Here is a 19574-nt window from a genome sequence, read left to right as displayed (position 1 = left end):
AGTAACGTTCAGACTGCAAACATTAGGACAAGTGCACTAGGATCTACATCACTACTTAATATAAAGTTGTTTACACGTCAGTGGTCAGTAAATAAGCCGCTCCATTGAACAAAATCTTCAGAATGAGGAATGTTCCGTCAACCTTTCTTTCTGTTGCATTGCATGGGGTAGTTACTGTGTCATACGCTGGTGCTAGTTACGGTTGTTGCTAAACCTGTCACGGTGATTGTTAGATATACCTTCAAGCTGCATATTGCAACGCTCAGGTCCGCGATGCCAATGTGCATAATTTTCTAGAGCCAACTGTCGAATTTGTATTGGTGCTTGTGGTCGCCGTAACTACATCAACGTACATGATGTGGTTCTGGAAGTCTCGTGCGGTAGTGGGAGGGTATGGTGTCTTCGTGGTCACTTTGTGACTGGAACCAAAACTAGTCACAGTCGTCGTGTTGGTCAACCGAAGTAGCTGATTTATCTAACGATTTCTCTTCTCAAGCGGTGATGGCCACCGCAGCTCTTTCTAAACCAGATGAGTATGGCCGTCGTTGAGATGTCGGCGTTTGTCACTTTTACACTCAAGCTGTGGTACTTGTAGCCGCGGTTTTCTGGTCTGGTTAATGTGGTCCATGCAATGTTGCGACCAGTCACAATAGTTTTGTCGAGCTGCGAGGTCACTTCGTAATATAATGTAGTGCTTGCATCGACTTCGCTGTTTGTGAACTGCAAGGGTAAATAACACGCATTGGAGAATGAGAATGTCAGCGGGAAAAGGGAGATCACTCTAGCGAAACATTTAGAAGAAGCAGACGGCATTGACGGCCATAACAATGGAAGGACGTTGTGTGTACGTTAAGAGGAGAAGCGTAGATGCCAGCTCTTAAGAAGTGATTCCTTGCCTAGCCAAGGTTTTTTTCGTGTACAGACAAACTGTGTTGGAGTACTTCTGAAAGAGGATTAGATCTAGACGATTCCTCGATCGCCTTCGGTGAAACACACAGCAGTGTGTGGGCTCGGTGTACTGTTGGCTTCGTGTTGTCATCTTGTAATTGCTGTGAACCCCCTCCCCGACACGTCCATTGTGTACGGCCTTGGAGTGTCATCTGTCGCTGAGCTACACGGAATTTTCTACCCTCTCGGGAAAGGAAAATCCGCCTCTAGTACATTACCAGTGTGATTTGTGTTGTTCGTATTCGGAGTGGAGATGCCAAGGGTGACAACCCTACGCACTGTGAGTATGGTTACACACCCCTGATATGTTGAAGAGGTACTGAGATCTGATATACCGCGGACTAGAACATTGGAAATTGCTTTAAGTTATGAACTGAGAGATTGATATACCTATATAATTAAAAGTAGAGGCTATTCGCATTACTAGATGTTTACTGGTCATAGATGGTTTTGACCATCTCTAAAGAACTGTGAATTGAGACATTGTCGTATAAATAGATTTGTCTGTATTCTATGTCGTAAAATCCTGAGCAACTTAATAACAAGATGTAGACAGCCTCAGGCAGTCGTTGTAATGTGTGTTGAAAGAACACGACGTACGTGTGTGTGTTGCTCGTGTGAGAGCCGGCGTCCTTGACATCGACCTTTGTGATTTGTTGTTATTGTGCAATAGAAAACAGTCTAGTGACCGTTGTTGCGTTACAATGATTGGTTGATGCGGGTAGCTTTTGTCTCCAAAGATGCTGGCCATGCCGATGCTGTTAGTGGACGTTACTTTGTCAGCATGGTCACTGTTTCTTTTTAAAGCTAATGACTTTATCTTCATTGGTCAGTGTGGTCACTGTGCTCTCTCTGTTTCCGTTGGCGTGTTTGTCTGTGTGGGCTCTGTTTGACATAAGCTGTTATTTATAACAGATGTTGCATTACATGAAATCGTTGCTGTTCTCCATTAGCTGGTGCTAATTGCCGTTTTGCGATGGCCGGCATGGTCATTGTTAGACATGACTCTAAGCTGGATGCTGTCCTTACTCAGGTCCGTAATTCCAGTGTGCAACAGTTACTATATAGTGCGACGGTGGGAAACATCTCTATGTGAGATGAGAAGGTTCTAGAAGCTGCTATTACTTTAGTTAGTGCGATCACTGGTAAAAATTCAAGTGCTACAGTCACCCGTGCGTTGGTCAACGTAGTCATTTGACTTTATACAAAGAGCCAGTCCAACAAGAGATGGTGCTAAAAGCTTATTTTGCTTTGGTCGGCGCGGACACCTTGCGGCGTTCGCTTTATTTTTTAGTGTGGTTGCTTTGCTTTCTAAGCTAATGTTAGTTGCCGTCGGTGTGTTTGTCGGTGTGGGTACTATGCGATGTGACCTTGATTTGTAACCGCTGTTGCACTACACGGCAATCGTCATTGTCGCCATGCGCTAATTCTGGTTGCCGTTGTTTTTGCCTGCATGTCATTGATAGATATGACCTCAAGCTAGTTATTTTCGTTGCTCAAGTTCGAGTGTAATGTGCAATATGAGCTGGTGCTGTTGGTCGCCGTTTTATTGGTAAGAAGTCAGTGTGCAGCTATAGGTGGATTTGGAAAACACATTTGCAGTGGTCGGTGCGATCATTTTGCTAAATGAATTGATTCTAGTCGTCTTCATGGCGTCGTCAACGTACATCAGTTGATGTCGGAAGTCATAAATGCGTTATTGCACTGTGCGAAAGGAGTATGGGTATATATATAAGAGGGGTTCAATAAATCTCCAAGACATACCATTTAATATTCTTTCAAAGTCCCCAAACGATAGTAAACCAGGTGCGTTTTTCAGTTAGTGTATGTGTTAGGAACTAATGGCGTCCTACACCGCATAAAAAGTCACTCTCGCATTCTTTAGAGATAGCACAAGCAATTGCCTTTAGGCTGTCTAAACACAAAAATATAATTACTGAATAAAAGACAAATATTAATAAACGTTAACTTATACACATTCACTACCCAAAACCCTAAGGGTCACGGTCGCCTAAAAGCACATAGAAATGTTATAGCGGTACGTGAGCACTTAAGCTGTGCAAGGGGTATGAGTTGTTATATATATAGAGAAGTACTTCAGATAATACACAGTCACTACACACCTCTGACTAGTCAGACGAGTGACCAGACCAGACCACATCTCATATGATTAAACGTGACAGACACAAAACCGTGTTGTCCTCGGTTTTTGTTTTTTTTTTTTGTGTGTAAAATATTTGTAATTCATTGGTTTTGAATGAAATTTTGAAGTGGTCTGCATTGCAGTATCTTGATTCTGAACTAATAAATATCGCCTCTAAATAGTTGACTATTTCAGACTACAGGGTCAAGATAAGAAAAAGGTCGTTGTACCTTAATCATACTTTAAAGATGTATTTTTCTTCCCACGTCAGGGCAGTTTTGCCTATTGATAAATTGCTGATAGACATGACTACAAGCTCTTGTGTTTCCTCTTTGTGCTTTCGGATTTTCATCTTTCTAGTTTTCCGTAGTGCAAAATCACTGCAAGAGGGAGACACATTGTTGTAACAAATGAGGACGGCAAACCAACCAGAAAGCTTCAGTGTTAATCTCCGTGTTGACCAAGAGAAAACTATTCCTCTTTTAACACATTTTTAATCTTACCATATATTAGTGATATGAAACAAAGAACTTAGTTGCTGTTCTCAGCATATTGCAGAGTGTTCTCATTACTTAGTTTACCCCCTTCTGTTATATGCATCAAAACATTATAGCTCATTCTTAGGGTCAACTTGTTTGGTTTGTTTTGTTCTGTTCTGTTTTACCCCCTCTCTTATATGCATTAAAATACTATAGCTCATTCTAAGGGTGAACTTGTTTGGTTTGTTTTGTTTTGTTTTGATTTGATTTGATTTGATTTGATTTCTTTTGTTTTCTTTTCTTTTGTTATTGGGGCTTCGCGTAAGTTGAACTTTCATAACATTTCTGGTGTATCAGGTCCTTCACAAGTTCACGTGATACAGTCTCTCAGATGCAGGAGATTGAGCAGCTTCTAGCTGTTATCGCTGTATTACACAATCTTGAGCGAACAAGGAAGTTACTGAGTTTAAAGGTCATTAACTATTCCGTCAGCTGACAGCAGCTTCTAGCTGTTATCGTTCAAGTGCACAATCTTTAACGAACGAGGACGTTACTCAGTTTTAAGGTCATTGTTTTTTGTTCCGTTGGCTGGCAAGCTTTCTTTTCGGTCTAGCATACAGGTATTTGATGTCAGTGCATGTAAACTGGTTACAATATTTATTTATTGAAAACTTTAAGGAAAAGTAAAAAGTAAAGAGAAAAGTTAGGTCTTAAGCCCATGTATACTCATACCAGATAACAGGCGAAGTGGAGATTTAGTGTAATGATGCATTATGCTCTTTGCAAGCCAATCAGATTATTACGGAAAACAATAAACACTAGATTCCCGCCACAACAGTGGACACTTAGTTAAAACAAATTAACTTAGAAAAAATTCAAGTTGGTAAAATGTCAAACGTGGAAGCAGCATAAAGAGAATTAGAAAGCATTAGGTTTGACGTGAAACTAATTATAACGCCAGCTCTGGCAATCTTAGTAATTATAATAATAAAGGAAAAGATGTCAATACTCGAAGAAATGATTTTAAACAACAAATGTGCAATAAAAACTCAAAATCTTAACAAGTTCTTAATTAAATAGCATACAGAATGAAACATGTTAGATACAAAACTATGCCCACTTCACACATTTTTGTGCTGGGCTTATTCAGCAGATTATTACGAGTGGGTATGTGACGAGCGATAAAGTTTATCACAGTGTAAGAATGTTGCTTATCTGCTCCGAGTCACTAGTCCAAAAAGCATTTATTTTTCTTCTTTTGCATAAGACCCTTATCTCAGACTGGGTATTGAGGACAAAGAATACCTGTAGGACATCCTTTAACAGTGATCCTTTGTTAAGACAGAATTCACTGTCAATGACTCAAATGGTGAAACAAAAAATTAAATTACTTAATGCCTCATTTTTCACTGGGCTCCTTTTGGTGGGGCTTGTTCTCACACTGCTGGTGAGTAAAGTCAAATCTTTGTAATCACACTTACACGTATTTGAAAATGTTCACAGAAAATTCATTTTTGTGTAATAAAAGCATGTTCACTAGGGGAAAAGGGAAATGCAAAGAAGACTTTTTCGTGTGTTATTATTAAAAATCTGTTCAAACTACCACTTCACAAACAGAGAATTTTATGTCTATCACAGATATAAATACACTGTTAGATTACGTAATGGTGTAAGTTGTTCTTCGTAGAAAGGGTTGTTATCTCTTCGACAACCTCAACCGAAGCATAAACTACTATTAAGTTTTTTTGTAGCAAAAGCATTTTCATTCTTTATACTATAGATGCTGATGAGCCATTCAATCAAAAATATTAAAACTATGATATGTGTCTCAACCTTTTGTTTATAAATGTTTACCCTGCAATAATGAAATGATGGATTCGGTTGGCTTCTTGTGCCTAGGCAACTGCCTGAAGATTTTCTTTTGTCCACCCAGCAGTAAATAAATGCCTGACTCTAGCTTGCAATATCCGAGACACTGGAAATAAATGATCATTGCCTCTATACCCGCTAAACTGTTGCGGGTCTGTCGATCTCAGGATCTACCCGGGAGAAAATAATGTAAAATTCATTTATATTTCAAATTATCGCTGACTGATAACATCCTGTAACAGGAGTGAACAGGTGTTCAAGCTATCCCTTTCCCTCACCCTCCCACGCATAGATATATAGGGGTATGGATGACAGTGCACTTCTGATGTCCCTAATTAGTGGTTAAAACACTTGCTTGTCACTACTGCAGTCAGCGGCTCAGGGTTCAGATCTCGTCTTGGGACACTCTCTGTACGTGACACCTTCCACAGGGCTTGGCGTCGGGGGCTTCCTCCCCCTCCATCTCCCCCTATATTGCGAAATCGCCGCGAGGTAGAAGCACTTTCCTACTAAATAAAGCAAGCAACCAACCAACCCTAATGAAACTTTTGTCATCCTGCTGTTACGACTGAAACAAGGCACCGTTATGAGTGAATGAGATTGTTGAGCATGTAAGATTGTTAATTAATTATATACTTTTTTAATTTATGCTAAAAAGATATTCTTTGTGAAGGGTTCTATTTTTGTGGGATCTTTGTGAGTGCAAACAGCAGTAACAAGACTTTATGACTAAAAGGACGTGAACGCCATTAAAGTAAGATAAATACGGTATAATGAATGGAAATAACCTCAACTCGACAGGTGGGAACATTGATAAGCAAGCATCAGATAAAAAATAAAAAGAGATAACATAAAGTAAAGCAAAATAAACGATAGGTTGAAAAAAGGGAAATTTAGGTTTGACAGAGACAAAAAAAAAATTATTAAAAATCTTTAGTTCACACCTCAACGTTTTCACCCATAAAAGCAAATCCTTTGTCTCTCGCTGTTGGTTATTCTACATTTGTGAGAGTGTGAACAGTCAAGTCAGATGGTAGTAGTTGTTTATGCCAGTTATTTCACGTGCTTTCTCTCGATGGTTCTTGCTAGCCTTGCCTTGTCTTTGACGGGAGCAGGCTGTATCAGGCGGTAATGGTTTAAATCAGAATACTTTCTACAAGTAACCTGTATAAGGCCTAAAGCACTCCAGTACTGGAGTTGAAACTAGAGAGTTTATTCATAAGGTGAATTTTTGTACGCCTGGTTTATGCGATCACTGGAGGAGAACCTTCCAGCCATAACTGTGCCAAACTACTTAAAGCTGACCGCCCTCTATACCCACTGTTCCTTGATATTGTTATCTTTTCAATCACGTTCTATACCAAAAGCCATCTTCTCTGTTTTTTCTAACAGTCAGCTCCAGAAAGCTGAGATCAAATAAACCCCCAGCTCCTCACTGTCAGAAGGGGAGTTACCTTGGTAACCAAGAGTATAATATTGGCCTAGTTTACAGATCGTGCAGAGCATTAGGGACTTACACTTTGACATGTAGACCTACAAGAGCAGTCAGCAGGCTACCTACAGCATAAACAGCATTCTCCACTTATGTTATCACAGCCGTCAAAAAAGTATTCAGCTTTCTTAAATTAATGCAGTGCTTTCCAGAATTTAACATAAAGTCTTTTTCAATGGTTTCTTGTGGTTTTGAAATCATCAGTAACCACATGTCACGGAAAATCGCATTCTTCATTTATTTCCTCTCTGCCACTATATGGAATGCTCGCTCGTTTACTCTCTCCATAGCATTAATTAAATCCGGAGCATCCGGACTTGCTATTGTTCTATTATTATTATTATTATTATTATTATTATTATTATTATTATTATTATTATTATTATTATTATTATTATGTTCTTTTCGATCGATTGTACCAGATATGTAGATTTTCCCCCAGAGTATCTAAAACATGTCAAACCACACAATAATGAACTATATCTTGCTCAAGTACTGTCATATGTTAATGCAGGAAGAACAAGACAACTAGCATGGTTTATTTACAAATGATTTTAGATAAGAAGAGAGATAATCAGACCTAATGTATGTGAAATGGGATTTTGATTCAACATATCGGTTTTAGGTGTTGGTCATTGCGTGTGCGTACAAACTATATGGACGTATGTATGTAGGATAAGGATGAGATGAGTATAAATGGATAGGTGAATGGATGAGTGGGTGTGTGAGAGAACTGCTATACAGTGTATACAGATCATATGTATGTATAATAGGAAAGAGATGGTTATGAATGAATAGGTGATTGGAAGAGTGAGAAAATAGCTTTTTTATTCTCACCTTGTAAAAGTGGCAATGGCTGAAATGGCCTTGTAAATATAATGTTCGAGTTCAAGTTCTCTCTCTCTTTCCCTCCTATGTTTCCATAATGAGGATTTCCAACATACACTTCTTTAAGGCATATCACCTAATGTTTAATGTCACATGATTCACATAATGTTAAAGTTTCGTTTCCCTGTTTATCAGCTACCCTATCTTGACCCGGTATAGCTTTGACTCACCTAGGTAATCACAGGCTGACACAGCCAAATCGCTATTTGACTTCCTTGTCTATTAATTAATCTGTTTAAAGCGACAGTTAAATGACACACCATTGGCTGTCTTGTTGTGAAAGTGAAGATAACTGCATTACCATTATAAACCTTTTATCTTGATTGTAATCAGTAAGAGGACAGGCGTTGTCGAGAGAAGGCATCGTCTCGCTTAAGAGATGTGACAGAACACACATGTGCACAGATGTAACAAAAATACGTCTGATTGTTCTGTCCTTTACGTGAATTCACTCCTCTAAAAGCCATTCTTAAACCACGCAAAGTATCCAAGTGTCAAACCTCAGAATGTCCCAAAGTCCTATTGTAATGGCAAATTTACTGAAAAATAAGCGATGACATTAGCTTGACCTACGTTCCAAAGGTCCAGAATGTTTGTCCCAAACTATTGGTTTTCTGTTGGTTTCACACACATCTTTGCCCGGTCTGATCAACTGTTTAACGAAATGTTCATGGTCTTAGCATCACTTGTTTGTTACTTTACACATGACATTATGTTGACATCTTGTAGTATAGCTTTGAATAATTCCCAGGGTTAACATTTTCTGTACAAAGATTCATGTTTCCTGTAGGTTTGTTTCTATAGAGCCTGCCTTTATGTCTGCCAGCCTACATATATTTATGTATAAATGTGTTTACTTCCGTGAGTTCTGCTTAGATGCATGCAATACGTGACGCTATTGTATGACAGATTAAAGAAAGGGTGACAGAAAAATAAAGACTACGAAAATTAAAGAAAAGTACAAGGAAGGAGAAATCAATGTATAAAAGAATAAAATGTTCTAAATCTTGACCGGACTGTTGTTCCTGATACCGAATAAAGCATCTATGACGTCACCAGCTGTCAGTTGTGGCTGACAAAAGGACACTTCCTGGTTGATTAAGCGGCAGGAAGGAGGTAAATAAATGTTAACATTAAGGGTGGTAGGTAAGGACGCTGAAATCTCCTAAATGCCTAACTAATTGTTTTGGTGTTTCTTTGCTGGAAATAACAACAGTTTATGGCTAAAGGTACTAGAAGAAAGGATCTATTGAAAACTAGGGAATGGGTTTCTTCCGTGTTCATAAGGCAACTGAAGTTTTATTACAGCAAACCAGTCTGCGCTATGATTAGATGGCACATGGATAAAGATGGGAATCCACGAACAAATCTTTGTCGTAGTGGTAATTAGTGTTTAACTGTTACAAAAATCGTTTTACCAACCGGTATCTTATAAAGTTTTTCTTTACGACAGTATTCTCACATGAATGGTAAATATGGCGGGGATTACGATTGATTTACTTCAACAGAAGCAAACCAAGATTTTTCAAATAAACAGGACAGATATAATGACAAATTAATCTTACCATATTTCTTTTAATATAGCCTAATAAGAAATAAGAAATTTGTTGTTGTTCTCATCATGTATGTTCTCATTACTCAGTTTACCCCCTCTTATATGCTTTGAAGCATTTAACTCATTCTTAGGATTAATTTGTTTAAGAAGGGTTTGATTGAGTTAAACTGTCATAGCATGCCTAGTACGCCTGGTCCTTCGCATGTCTGCATGAGAGAATTATCTCCATAATACAATCTCACAGATACAGAAGATGGGACAGCTTTCAGATGTTATCGCTCTAGTCTCAATATTTAACGAACAAGGAAGTTACTCAGTTGAAGGTCATTAACGTTATCTCTTATGTCAACTGACAGGTTTCTTTCTAAGTTTAGCATAAAAGCATTTGATATTAGTGCATGAAAACTGGTTTTCAATATTTACTCATTAAACACTATTTAAAAAAAAGAAATAATAATTAGTGCAAGTGTTAGGACTTACTCCCATGCACACCCATACCAAAAAAACTGACAAAGGGGGACACTTCATGTAATAATGTATTATATTCTTTGCAAACAAATCGAATTTATTCAAGCAAACAATAAACACAACATTAAGGCCACATCAGTTCACACTAAATTCAAAGAAATTCAGTTTTACAAAAATGTCAGTTGGTAAGAAGGCAAACATTGAAGCAACTAATTAAAGAGTTCGAAAGCCTAATGGGTGAGCATAAAACAAATTATAACATGAGATATGGTAATCTTGTTAATTATAATAACGGTCAATAATCAGTACAAAGAGAATTTTTTAGTAACAAATAAACTCGCAATTTATCAAATTCTGAAGTAAATTGAATACTTAAGGGCACAATGTTAAAAACAACTTATGTACTCTCCGACATTTCCTGTGTTTGACGAGTTCAGAAAGATTATTAGTAGCAGGGGGTGTGTGACGAGCGATAAGGCTTATCACATGCAATGAAGGGATGTTTCGTTGACCAATGAAATTGTGAAAATGATGCTTATCTGCTCCGAGTCACTAGTCCAAAAGTATATATTCCTCTTCTTTCGCATAAGACCCTGATCTCAGACTGGGTATCGAGGACAAAAGCTACAGGACATCTTTAAATAGTGATCTTTTGTTAATACAGGCTTCATTGTCAATGACTCAAATGGTGAAACAAAAGAACAAATTATTTAGTGCCTTTGTTTTCACTGGGCTCTGCTTGGTGGGGTATGTTTGTCACACTGCTGGTGAGTAAAGTCAAATCTTTTAGATCACATTTACATGTATTTTAAAATGTTTACAGAAGACTCATTTTATACAATATAGGTTTGTTCACTAAGTGACAACGAAAATACAAAGAAACCTTTCACGTGTATTTTTTATCAAAATCTGTTCAAACTAAGACTATATCAACAGAAAACTTTATTGACCTATCAGAGTTAAAAAAAATAACGCTGTTAGAGTCCGTAATGGTGTAACTTGTTCTTCGTAGAAAGTATTGTTATCAATTCGACAACTCCTACCATGAAGGTTTGAAGCAAAAGCCTTTTCACTTTTTATACTATAAATTCTGATAGCAAAAATAATTATAAATTATACAGCTGTGATATATTTCGCAACCTTTTATTAATCTTTACCCGCTATTAATTATTTTAATGGATTTGGCTGGCGTCTTATGCCTAGGTAACTGACTGAAGATCTTTTGTCCTCCCAGTAGTAAATAAATGCCTCTGTAACCTTTCACGTATGTGTCCAAGACACGGTAAATAGCTAAATAATCACTGCTGCTTTACCCGTTAGCATTTGGTTTGTGATATTATTTTTGTACTGACTTGGGCAACTGAATTGCTCTATGCACGAATGTGGTTGCGGCTTAACCTTTAATCTGTTCAGTCTACCATGTTCATCAAGAATGCTTAGTAACCCTAATACAAATCCTACCCGTCTGCTGCTGACTGCCGTGAAACGGACTTTCTACTCTTGTTCTCTTTGACTGCAATTCATTAATCACTTTACATTTATTTTAACTTGTCACAGTTTCCAGCCACGTCCCTAAAACCCCACTGAAATTAAGAAACATTTTTAACAAATTACTACCTTAAAATATAGAGCAGAAGGGAATCAACAAAAGCATCAGTCAAACTGTTGAATGTAATTATTAGCCAAACGCTTGTGTCCTCGTTCTGAGTTTCACAGAACAGGTATCAACGGCTACAGATTCGGCTTTCTACCAGCTTCTCATACATACTGCGGAAACAGTGACTTAATGTTTAGTATAGCTAACTGTGTAACGAGGGGAATATTTCTTTCTCTCAGACAATGGCACTAAGAAACTTTGCAGCAAAACACGAAAACAGCAAAGCAAAGCCAATCTCCCTCAAAATCTGAGGGATCATGCTCTACGCCTACTTCAAACGAAAGGAACAAAACATTTCTGAGGCGACAACAGCATGCAGTCTAGGTTTTACTAGGTTTGACCCACACTTCTACCAGCTAGATGGACAACAAAAATCTTGAGCGTCTTACCCCAAGCAGACCAATCTTCTCCGTCTCCCAAACCCTAATTTCGTCGAGTTCATTATTTCAACTCCAAAATCATTATTTTCTGTCTAAGTAACAAAGCTAGTAAGGATACGGTACGCAACACTACCTCTGCCCACTAATCCTTCACCCCATTCAGCCGCTTTAAGCTACAGACCATGACAGAGCAGGTTATGACACGCAACATATTGTGATAAAATTTATTGTATCAATGTCCTTGTAGTCACAAAATACAACCCTGTGCTAATAGTGCATAATTATTAATTATTTTAGCAGTTATGTAAAGAAAACGTTATTCGGGAAAATTAAAGAATAAAATGCTGCAGGTAGTCATAAGCAGTGTCAGTCTCTTATTAAATATTTCTTCTTGACAGACGCAGAAGAAACTCCTGTCAGACTCCGCGATGGTGAAGGGGCTAATGAAGGACGAGTGGAAATTTTGAAGAATGGAGTCTGGGTCAGTCTTTGTCGTCCATTGATCTCAGGATACGTAGCGGAGGCAATATGCGAACAGCTGGGCTTCTCCCGGTGAGAATGTCTAACTTTTTTGAAAGAAAATAAAAATGTTGATTTCAAATGGTGGTGAAAAATTATTTTCAAACTGCTGCAGTGAAATAGTTTAATGTAATTTACAGACGAAGTGTAACATCAGCTAGGCTCTAAATATATATATATTATAACAGTTAATTATTAATATTTTATTCAGGAAATAACTTTTGGAATTGCTTTTTACTTCTTGTTGTGGCTATTTTCCAAATATTAGCAATATCCTTATCAGAATTTAGTTGACATATGTAACCTTATATCGAAATACTTATGGAACTGCTCTTGTTAGGTAACATTTTACTTTTATACGTAAGAAGTAATGAAGCTTAGAATTTGTATGTCATAGTGGAAATTCTAACAGAACAAAGCTTCCAGGAATTTTTACATGCATGCCTGTATGTAATTTTGTGCTTGTGCGTCTATATATTTTTGACTTCATATATATATATATACACACAGTATACTGATTTGTATGCTTGGGTCTACTTTCGTGCGTTCTGTGCAGAGATGGAGCTCAGATGTACTACGGAAATTCCTATGGACCAGCACCTGGAGAAACATACAGAGGAAGTGTATACTGCGGTTATAGCGACTTCAACTTGTCCAGCTGCATGTTTGGAGCAGAAACTACAACCTGTGACCCACAAGACGCCCTGGGAATCAGCTGCAACACAAGTTTGTATTTATGCGGAGATAGCATAAATAAAAATAATGTTGAGCAATCGATCAGGGTGCATAAATCAACATTAAGTAAGACTAATAGCATCAAGATTGCACCTGGGTGAGCTGAAGTCGTATGTTAATTAGGTGTATCTGTACACAAACGTAACCTTATGAGTTTGATATCTTTCTGTGATGTTTGCAGGCAAGAAGGATGCAAACCGAAGAGGGTCTTAACTGTATTTTTGAAAGTGGCGTTTTTACACTTAATTTTATCTAGTCATTAGTGTCTGACTACGCTATGACCGACTTTTGACGCTGTGGGCCGAAAAAAAAGAATGATTGGTATAGAGCATATTCACGCTCGTAAGGAAGGGCTCAGCGCTTGAGACAAGAACTAGACATCGAAGGACGGAAGGATAAACCACAGTACTGACAAATAATAAAAGACAAATACAGAGAATTCAACGAGGAATTAGGTAGCAAGGTTTGAGAGAGTTTTGATTCGGCTGAGAAATGACGAGGAGGTAAATGGCAATAAACGGAAAAGCGAGAGGGGTGAAAAAAGGAGTAACATTCTGTGGACTGTTATTACGAGCAATGCTCAAAGAAAAGCACGTGTGTAGTGTAGTTCTCAGACTTTATTTGCTATTTATTTTGCATCTTATAAACAGGCAGCACAATTTGAGAGAAGCAATACTTTCCTTCATGTTTTAAATGCAGCAATAAAAATGAACACTGTGTTGAAAAGTGAAATAAGTTTCACAAAGCTACATCACAATCACAGCAGTTCGTTCAGTTTGGAGTATCTAGTATTACATATTATATCACGTTAGACACCAAGGAGCTAACTGGCCACAGAGATGTTTGTCCATTTATTGATGTTTTAAGTACGATTACTCTATGATCATGATTTTCACCTGAAGGCACAAGCGCATCCCCAAACGTCCGCCTGGTTGGAGGAAACTCGCTGTTTGAAGGACGCGTGGAAGTGTTTCGCAATGGCGTGTGGGGAACAGTGACATACATTGATGACCTCTATGGCCCCACTGCTGCTAATGTTATCTGCCGACACCTTCACGGAAATAAGTAAGTTTTATTTTGATAAGAACGTATTTCTGTCAGACAATGAGCTCTGTAAACATAGGTGTAGTGAACGAAGTGGAAATATGGGGCATGCAGTTAAGGTCTTATACATGTGAATTATAAGAATGTTTCAAAAGTATTAAAAGAGTTTTTCATAAACTGGTAAGCCTCATTAGTACAAACCAATAAAGGGAAAAACAAGCTAAAACGATCATTATTCCCGTCGTTGTAAAATTCCTTTTGCAGAAAGAATGTTTCAAAAGATCTCAGCCATTCATTATTAACATTTAAGCTGAAGATGCAGTTGTTCAATTTAAAAAATAGCTTATTTGTAGGTTTGATAATCTTAGCCATAAAATACACTACGAAGAAAATCGGCTACAACCTACTCACAAAACGGAGAGATGAAATAGTTGGCAAGCATTGATAGATCCTAATCTGTTTACTAATGTTCTCTTGTTTTATTTATTTATGTTAATATTTTAATGGTCGTAATAAAATAAAATGCCTTACAAATCGTCTTAAAATTAAGAATTTAAAATGCCACTAGACTTCAATAAACTATTTGCTATTTTTATTATGTTTTGACTTTAAAACATGGGAGTAGTCAAACTAAATTGTAAAAATGAAAGCGCAAAAGCAATAAAAGCGTGCGTTTATTTAAATTTTTTGTACGAGTTCAAAATATCATGTAAACTTCTCTCTCAACATTAAAAGCCTTTTACAAGCTTATTCATTATAGTTCTTCCTATGAGAATGTCATCATCAAAGTAAGTCACTGGTCACTGAAAGAGATATACAAAAATTAACAAATGGGCAAATCTTTATTTCACGATATTGAAAAAGTGCCTTTGGAAACGGGAAGCAGTGTATGCGATGACCGCCTTTAAGAAACATTAATATTTTAATATCCGCTCACGCTTCGTGTAGTTTTGAACAGCTAGCTAAAAGAAGCCACGCTTCTAATCATTATTATTAAATAAGTATATATCAGTAGTGATCCCAGTGCGTTTCACAAGAGTACATCACAAAAGACATTAAATTGGAGAATAAAGATAAATGATAACCTTGTAGAATGAAATGACAATGTATGTCCAGAAGGGCTCATTTGACTTTTGTGCTGCTTTTTGACAGTTCAAGATTAAATGTGTGTGCTAATCCCATGGTATACGCAACGAGACTGTTGTCCTAAAACAATTTTTCTCATCGAACGCTTATAGTTATAAATATGTCTCTTGTTGCAGCTATGGTGGGTCGGTGATCTCAAAACAGGAATCAGCAATTCGTTTTGACATAGCAAAATACAGAGCTATTGTTATGCAAAACATTGCCTGCAATGGAAATGAAACAAATATACTGGACTGTCCCTATACAATAGGCTTACAAGGGAGTTATAGCAGTTATTATCCTGACCATCATGAGGACGATCTCGCTATTGTCTGCAAAATAGGTTCGTCATAAGTTTCATCTGTATTATTCATTTTTTCGTAAAATCATGCTACAAGACCTTTTTTCTAATTGAATATACTAAAGGAGCCTAAAGTAGTCACTGTACAAGCAGGACACAAAAAGGGAGGGGTAGCTCTGTATAAAATGGATTTCGAACATTATAGAAAACTATCACAAGGGAAAGACTTAAAAGTGCATTTATACATCCCTTTCCCAACACCAGTCGGAGTTAAGGTGCTCTACATACCCATAGGCGCACTAGCAGACATCTTTTGTGGATAGGCATGACAACTACCTTTATTAACACACCCACATATCTCTCTCTCTATGCACAGCGCATGAACACGCATACATATAAACTCAGAAGACAAAGAGGGCTGATTACTTTATAATGTTCCAATGGCTTCCTTGTAATGTATTACATTATGTATTACTTCCTTCACTATAGTTCCGGAAGGATGCAATGGCTATACCATATCAGAGAAAGGAAGACTTACTATCCCTAGAAGCCTGACCACTTCAGTGTACAGTTATGACATAGATTGTGTATGGAGAATTGATACACTTCTAAATAATGCCCAGATAAAGCTGTCAGTTGAGGGTGAGATCAGCTCAGCAAGTAATAAACTTAGGGTACGTTGAAATGTTTTATGTTTTATTTTAACAATGATTTAATTCCTCTTTCAAAGTGTACAAGACATGTATTAAAACTGCATGTACATTATATTAGATTAGTTTAATATGTCCTATTACCAATCTATAACTGCAGTTAAATGAACTGGTGAAAATTTTAATAAGCGCGTAACATTCAACAGGAGATAATTATCATGTCTATACTTCGTTTGCATTAGATTATAATAATGTCTATATGTCTTTATTTAGTTTGATATTTTGTTAAGCTTTTATTACGTGTTTCAAATAATCCATAACCAATGTATTCCATTCTATTGAAGGTTTTCAATAATAGGCGCGGTTTCTCTGTAAGTAATCACATGTACGAAAACTACTTTAGCGACATTGAAAGCCCAGGAACTATAACGATTGACAGTAACATAATGTACCTCTGGCTTCAAACGCCTGCTGGATCAAAGGGGATCACATTTAGTGTATTGTGGGATGTGGGTAAGTATTATGTTAATATTTACATTTTTATAAATCTTCTGTTGATTTGTCTTTTATCTAGAAGTAGATTTGTGCGTGTGCATATCTGATTTGTGAGAGAGGAAAAGGAACATTCTAGAGCTATGCATGTCGGTAGTCACAATTATTAAAACACTCTTTCGCCTCCATTATTCTTGAACAATCATAATGTAAGAGAACTGTGTTTCAGGGTGTTCATTCAGTTACAGCAGCAATCAGGAAACCAGCTTTTACATCAGCTCTCCTGGCTACCCAGGACCTTTTCCCGAAAATTTGAACTGTAGCTACGTAATTACATACAGGGAGGGACTCACCACCAGCCTGACATTTAACTCACTAGGACTGAGCAGCGCACAGGGGGGCTTGTGTTCAGACTACGTTCAGGTCTCTCCTTTCTCTTCTTCACCTTATACCATCTTAGAGACGTTACTCCATCCTCAAGTCTGTTTCAAAATAAAAATGACTGGCCAACATTTAACAGATCAATCTGACTTAACTATGGATATGATGGTAAAATGTCAACTGACAGGAGTATCCCGAGGTGAGAGATTTGAGCCAGAGAAAACTCTCGGGTTTTCACACTTTGTTACCCCCAGCACAGGCTACTGTGGATTTATCCAAGATGATGTAACTTCAACTGATAAACGAGGTCAGCAATGTGCTGTTAATAGCACCACGAGGATGAAAGCTGTAGTCACGCTGATCAATTTTGACGAACGTAGATTTTGCTTGTACTACGACCTCATATAAGAACAATTGAAAATTGGCGTTAGTTTAAGAGTAACATGGCAAATCGAGAAGGAATAAAAACAGGAATAAAGAACATGAAGGCATATGAAATAGGCCTATCGTACAATAAAACAATTTGCCGTCAATACGCTGACAGTAAGAAGAGCAATTGTTGACTGCCTTGTGGGAAGGTGCTTTTACCTTAAAGATCAACCTCAATCGTTTGCATTTTTGCGGATATTGGTAGCTATAGGCGATATAAACCGAACCTGTAAATTTCAACCTCCATCCATTAATTAATTATACGCTAGCAAAGTACGTGATTGACACCTACGATCAACGAGCGCCAGTAAGAGTGTACTACTTTACGCTAGTGCGCCATTCACAAAGTTGCCAGCAGTCAACACCAATCAGAATTAGTTTGGGTTATTCGGACGTTGAAAGTCTGCATTTCTCGTGCTAAAGTAACAGCTTTACAGAACCACTGTCATTGACGGCTGGCAATGTTGTGAATGGTGTACCAAAGTGATATAGTACACTCTTAGAGGCGCTCGTTGATCGCAGAAGCGAATCGTAGTGGATTATTATTTAACAGATGGGTTTAGGAGGCTGAAATTTACAGGTTAGTTTTATATCGCCTATGTCCACTGATAAGCGGCCCGGTGGCGCAACGGTTAGCGCTGTTAGCGCCTATCACCAATACAGTGAAGGTTGGCTGCCCTGAGTTCATTTCTCGTCTCGGGCACGCTGTTCTTTCTCTGCACGTGGCATCTGTTTACAGGGCTGGCTGCCCTCCGCCAAGGACGGTCCCAAGCCCGGCTGAAAAAGGAGGAGGGTTGGACGTGGGGCCCCGTAAAAACAAATCCTTGCTACCAAGGACTGTAGTCGATGGCCTATGCCCCAGGAGGGGCTCAATTACCCTTAAAAAATGTCCACTGATATCTGGAAAAAAACGCAAACCGTTTAGTTTGGTTATTTATGTGATTTATTTACACTATAAGGGGAAAGGAAACCGGAATATCCAGGGAAAACGTCTGATGGATGGTCCTGTAAACAAGTGTCACGTATAGAGTCCCGAGACCTAAAAATTGACTAGATCTTGCAGATTATCTGCAATGTATCTTTGTGCTTAAATGTGTAGTTATCACCCTTTACTAACCGAACGATGCGATATTTTGTGTTGTTTTACATCAGTGGTTCTCAAAGTATTTTGACCGCGGACCACTTTACTTAAGTAAAAAATATGGCGGACCACCAAGGTCTAAAAATCCATCTGTACTATGAATTTCAAATATAAATTACTGCATTTGTTTCATTACAATTCAAAACTAAATGTACTTCTATGACAGTAGTATAGTAGTACGTTGACATAAAACTACCTCGTTCTGTGTAATTAAAATGTTAATGCGAGGAATGCATCACTTTAAACATCACTTTACTGACATATGACGACTGTCAGCCGCGGACCACCTGACCCACACTTTGAGAACCACTGTTTTACATCATTGCAAGTGTTTTGTGGATGCTGTAGATACTGTTCAGCGCTCTGAGGTTCCCTGATATATTGTGCCTTACCAATTAACTTACGTTAATCAACTTGTAGTTGCTTTCCTTCTCTTAGCGATCATTATACAAAATCAGTCTACTTGCTTCTAAGATAAAAATTAATAAAGCATTTGTTAATAACATATTACAAAAAATGTAGGGCTATGCATGCAGTGCTTTCGTCGTTTATTTTAAATAACCATATACCTATATGTAAACAATCATATTGGCAGACACAGATATAGAAATATATTGGGTAAGGAAGAAAAAAAACAATAGTTTTTTTTCTTTTATTTGTTTTTAGATATTTGACGGTGGCTCTGAGATGTCTCCTACACTATGTGGTCCGTACTGCGGCACACAACGTCCAGAGCCCGTGGATCTGACCAACAGCTCCTCATTTACTGTTACCATCTTATTCAGGTCCGATGGAAAGTCCAACGCAAGTGCACATGAAACAGGGTTCCAAATATACTTTAGACAATTTGAACCAGGTATGAAAAAAAACGCTTTAAA

General features: G+C 37.8%; 1 protein-coding gene across 8 annotated transcripts in view; it reads left to right on the top strand.

The window, feature by feature from the left end:
• Positions 1–842: 842 nt before the first annotated feature.
• Positions 843–19574, top strand: part of LOC112554507 — a 244302-nt gene continuing 225570 nt past the window's right edge. For 7 of the 8 annotated variants that reach the window (XM_025222328.1, XM_025222337.1, XM_025222301.1 and 4 more), the window contains exons 1-9: positions 10454–10609; positions 12278–12431; positions 12955–13124; positions 14036–14198; positions 15440–15645; positions 16093–16277; positions 16598–16766; positions 16975–17168; positions 19363–19552. In XM_025222328.1, the coding sequence (XP_025078113.1) occupies positions 10519–10609; positions 12278–12431; positions 12955–13124; positions 14036–14198; positions 15440–15645; positions 16093–16277; positions 16598–16766; positions 16975–17168; positions 19363–19552 (1522 nt within the window). In that variant the 5' untranslated portion in view covers positions 10454–10518. Of the gene's footprint in view, positions 1229–10453; positions 10610–12277; positions 12432–12954; positions 13125–14035; positions 14199–15439; positions 15646–16092; positions 16278–16597; positions 16767–16974; positions 17169–19362; positions 19553–19574 lie in introns of those variants that run through there. The other variant, XM_025222320.1, reaches the window with a different exon arrangement.

The sequence above is a fragment of the Pomacea canaliculata genome, linkage group LG2, assembly GCF_003073045.1.
Source record: "Pomacea canaliculata isolate SZHN2017 linkage group LG2, ASM307304v1, whole genome shotgun sequence".
NCBI lineage: Eukaryota > Metazoa > Mollusca > Gastropoda > Architaenioglossa > Ampullariidae > Pomacea > Pomacea canaliculata.
Note: the sequence above shows the minus strand (reverse complement) of the source record. Positions and strands in the feature narration are given on the sequence as shown.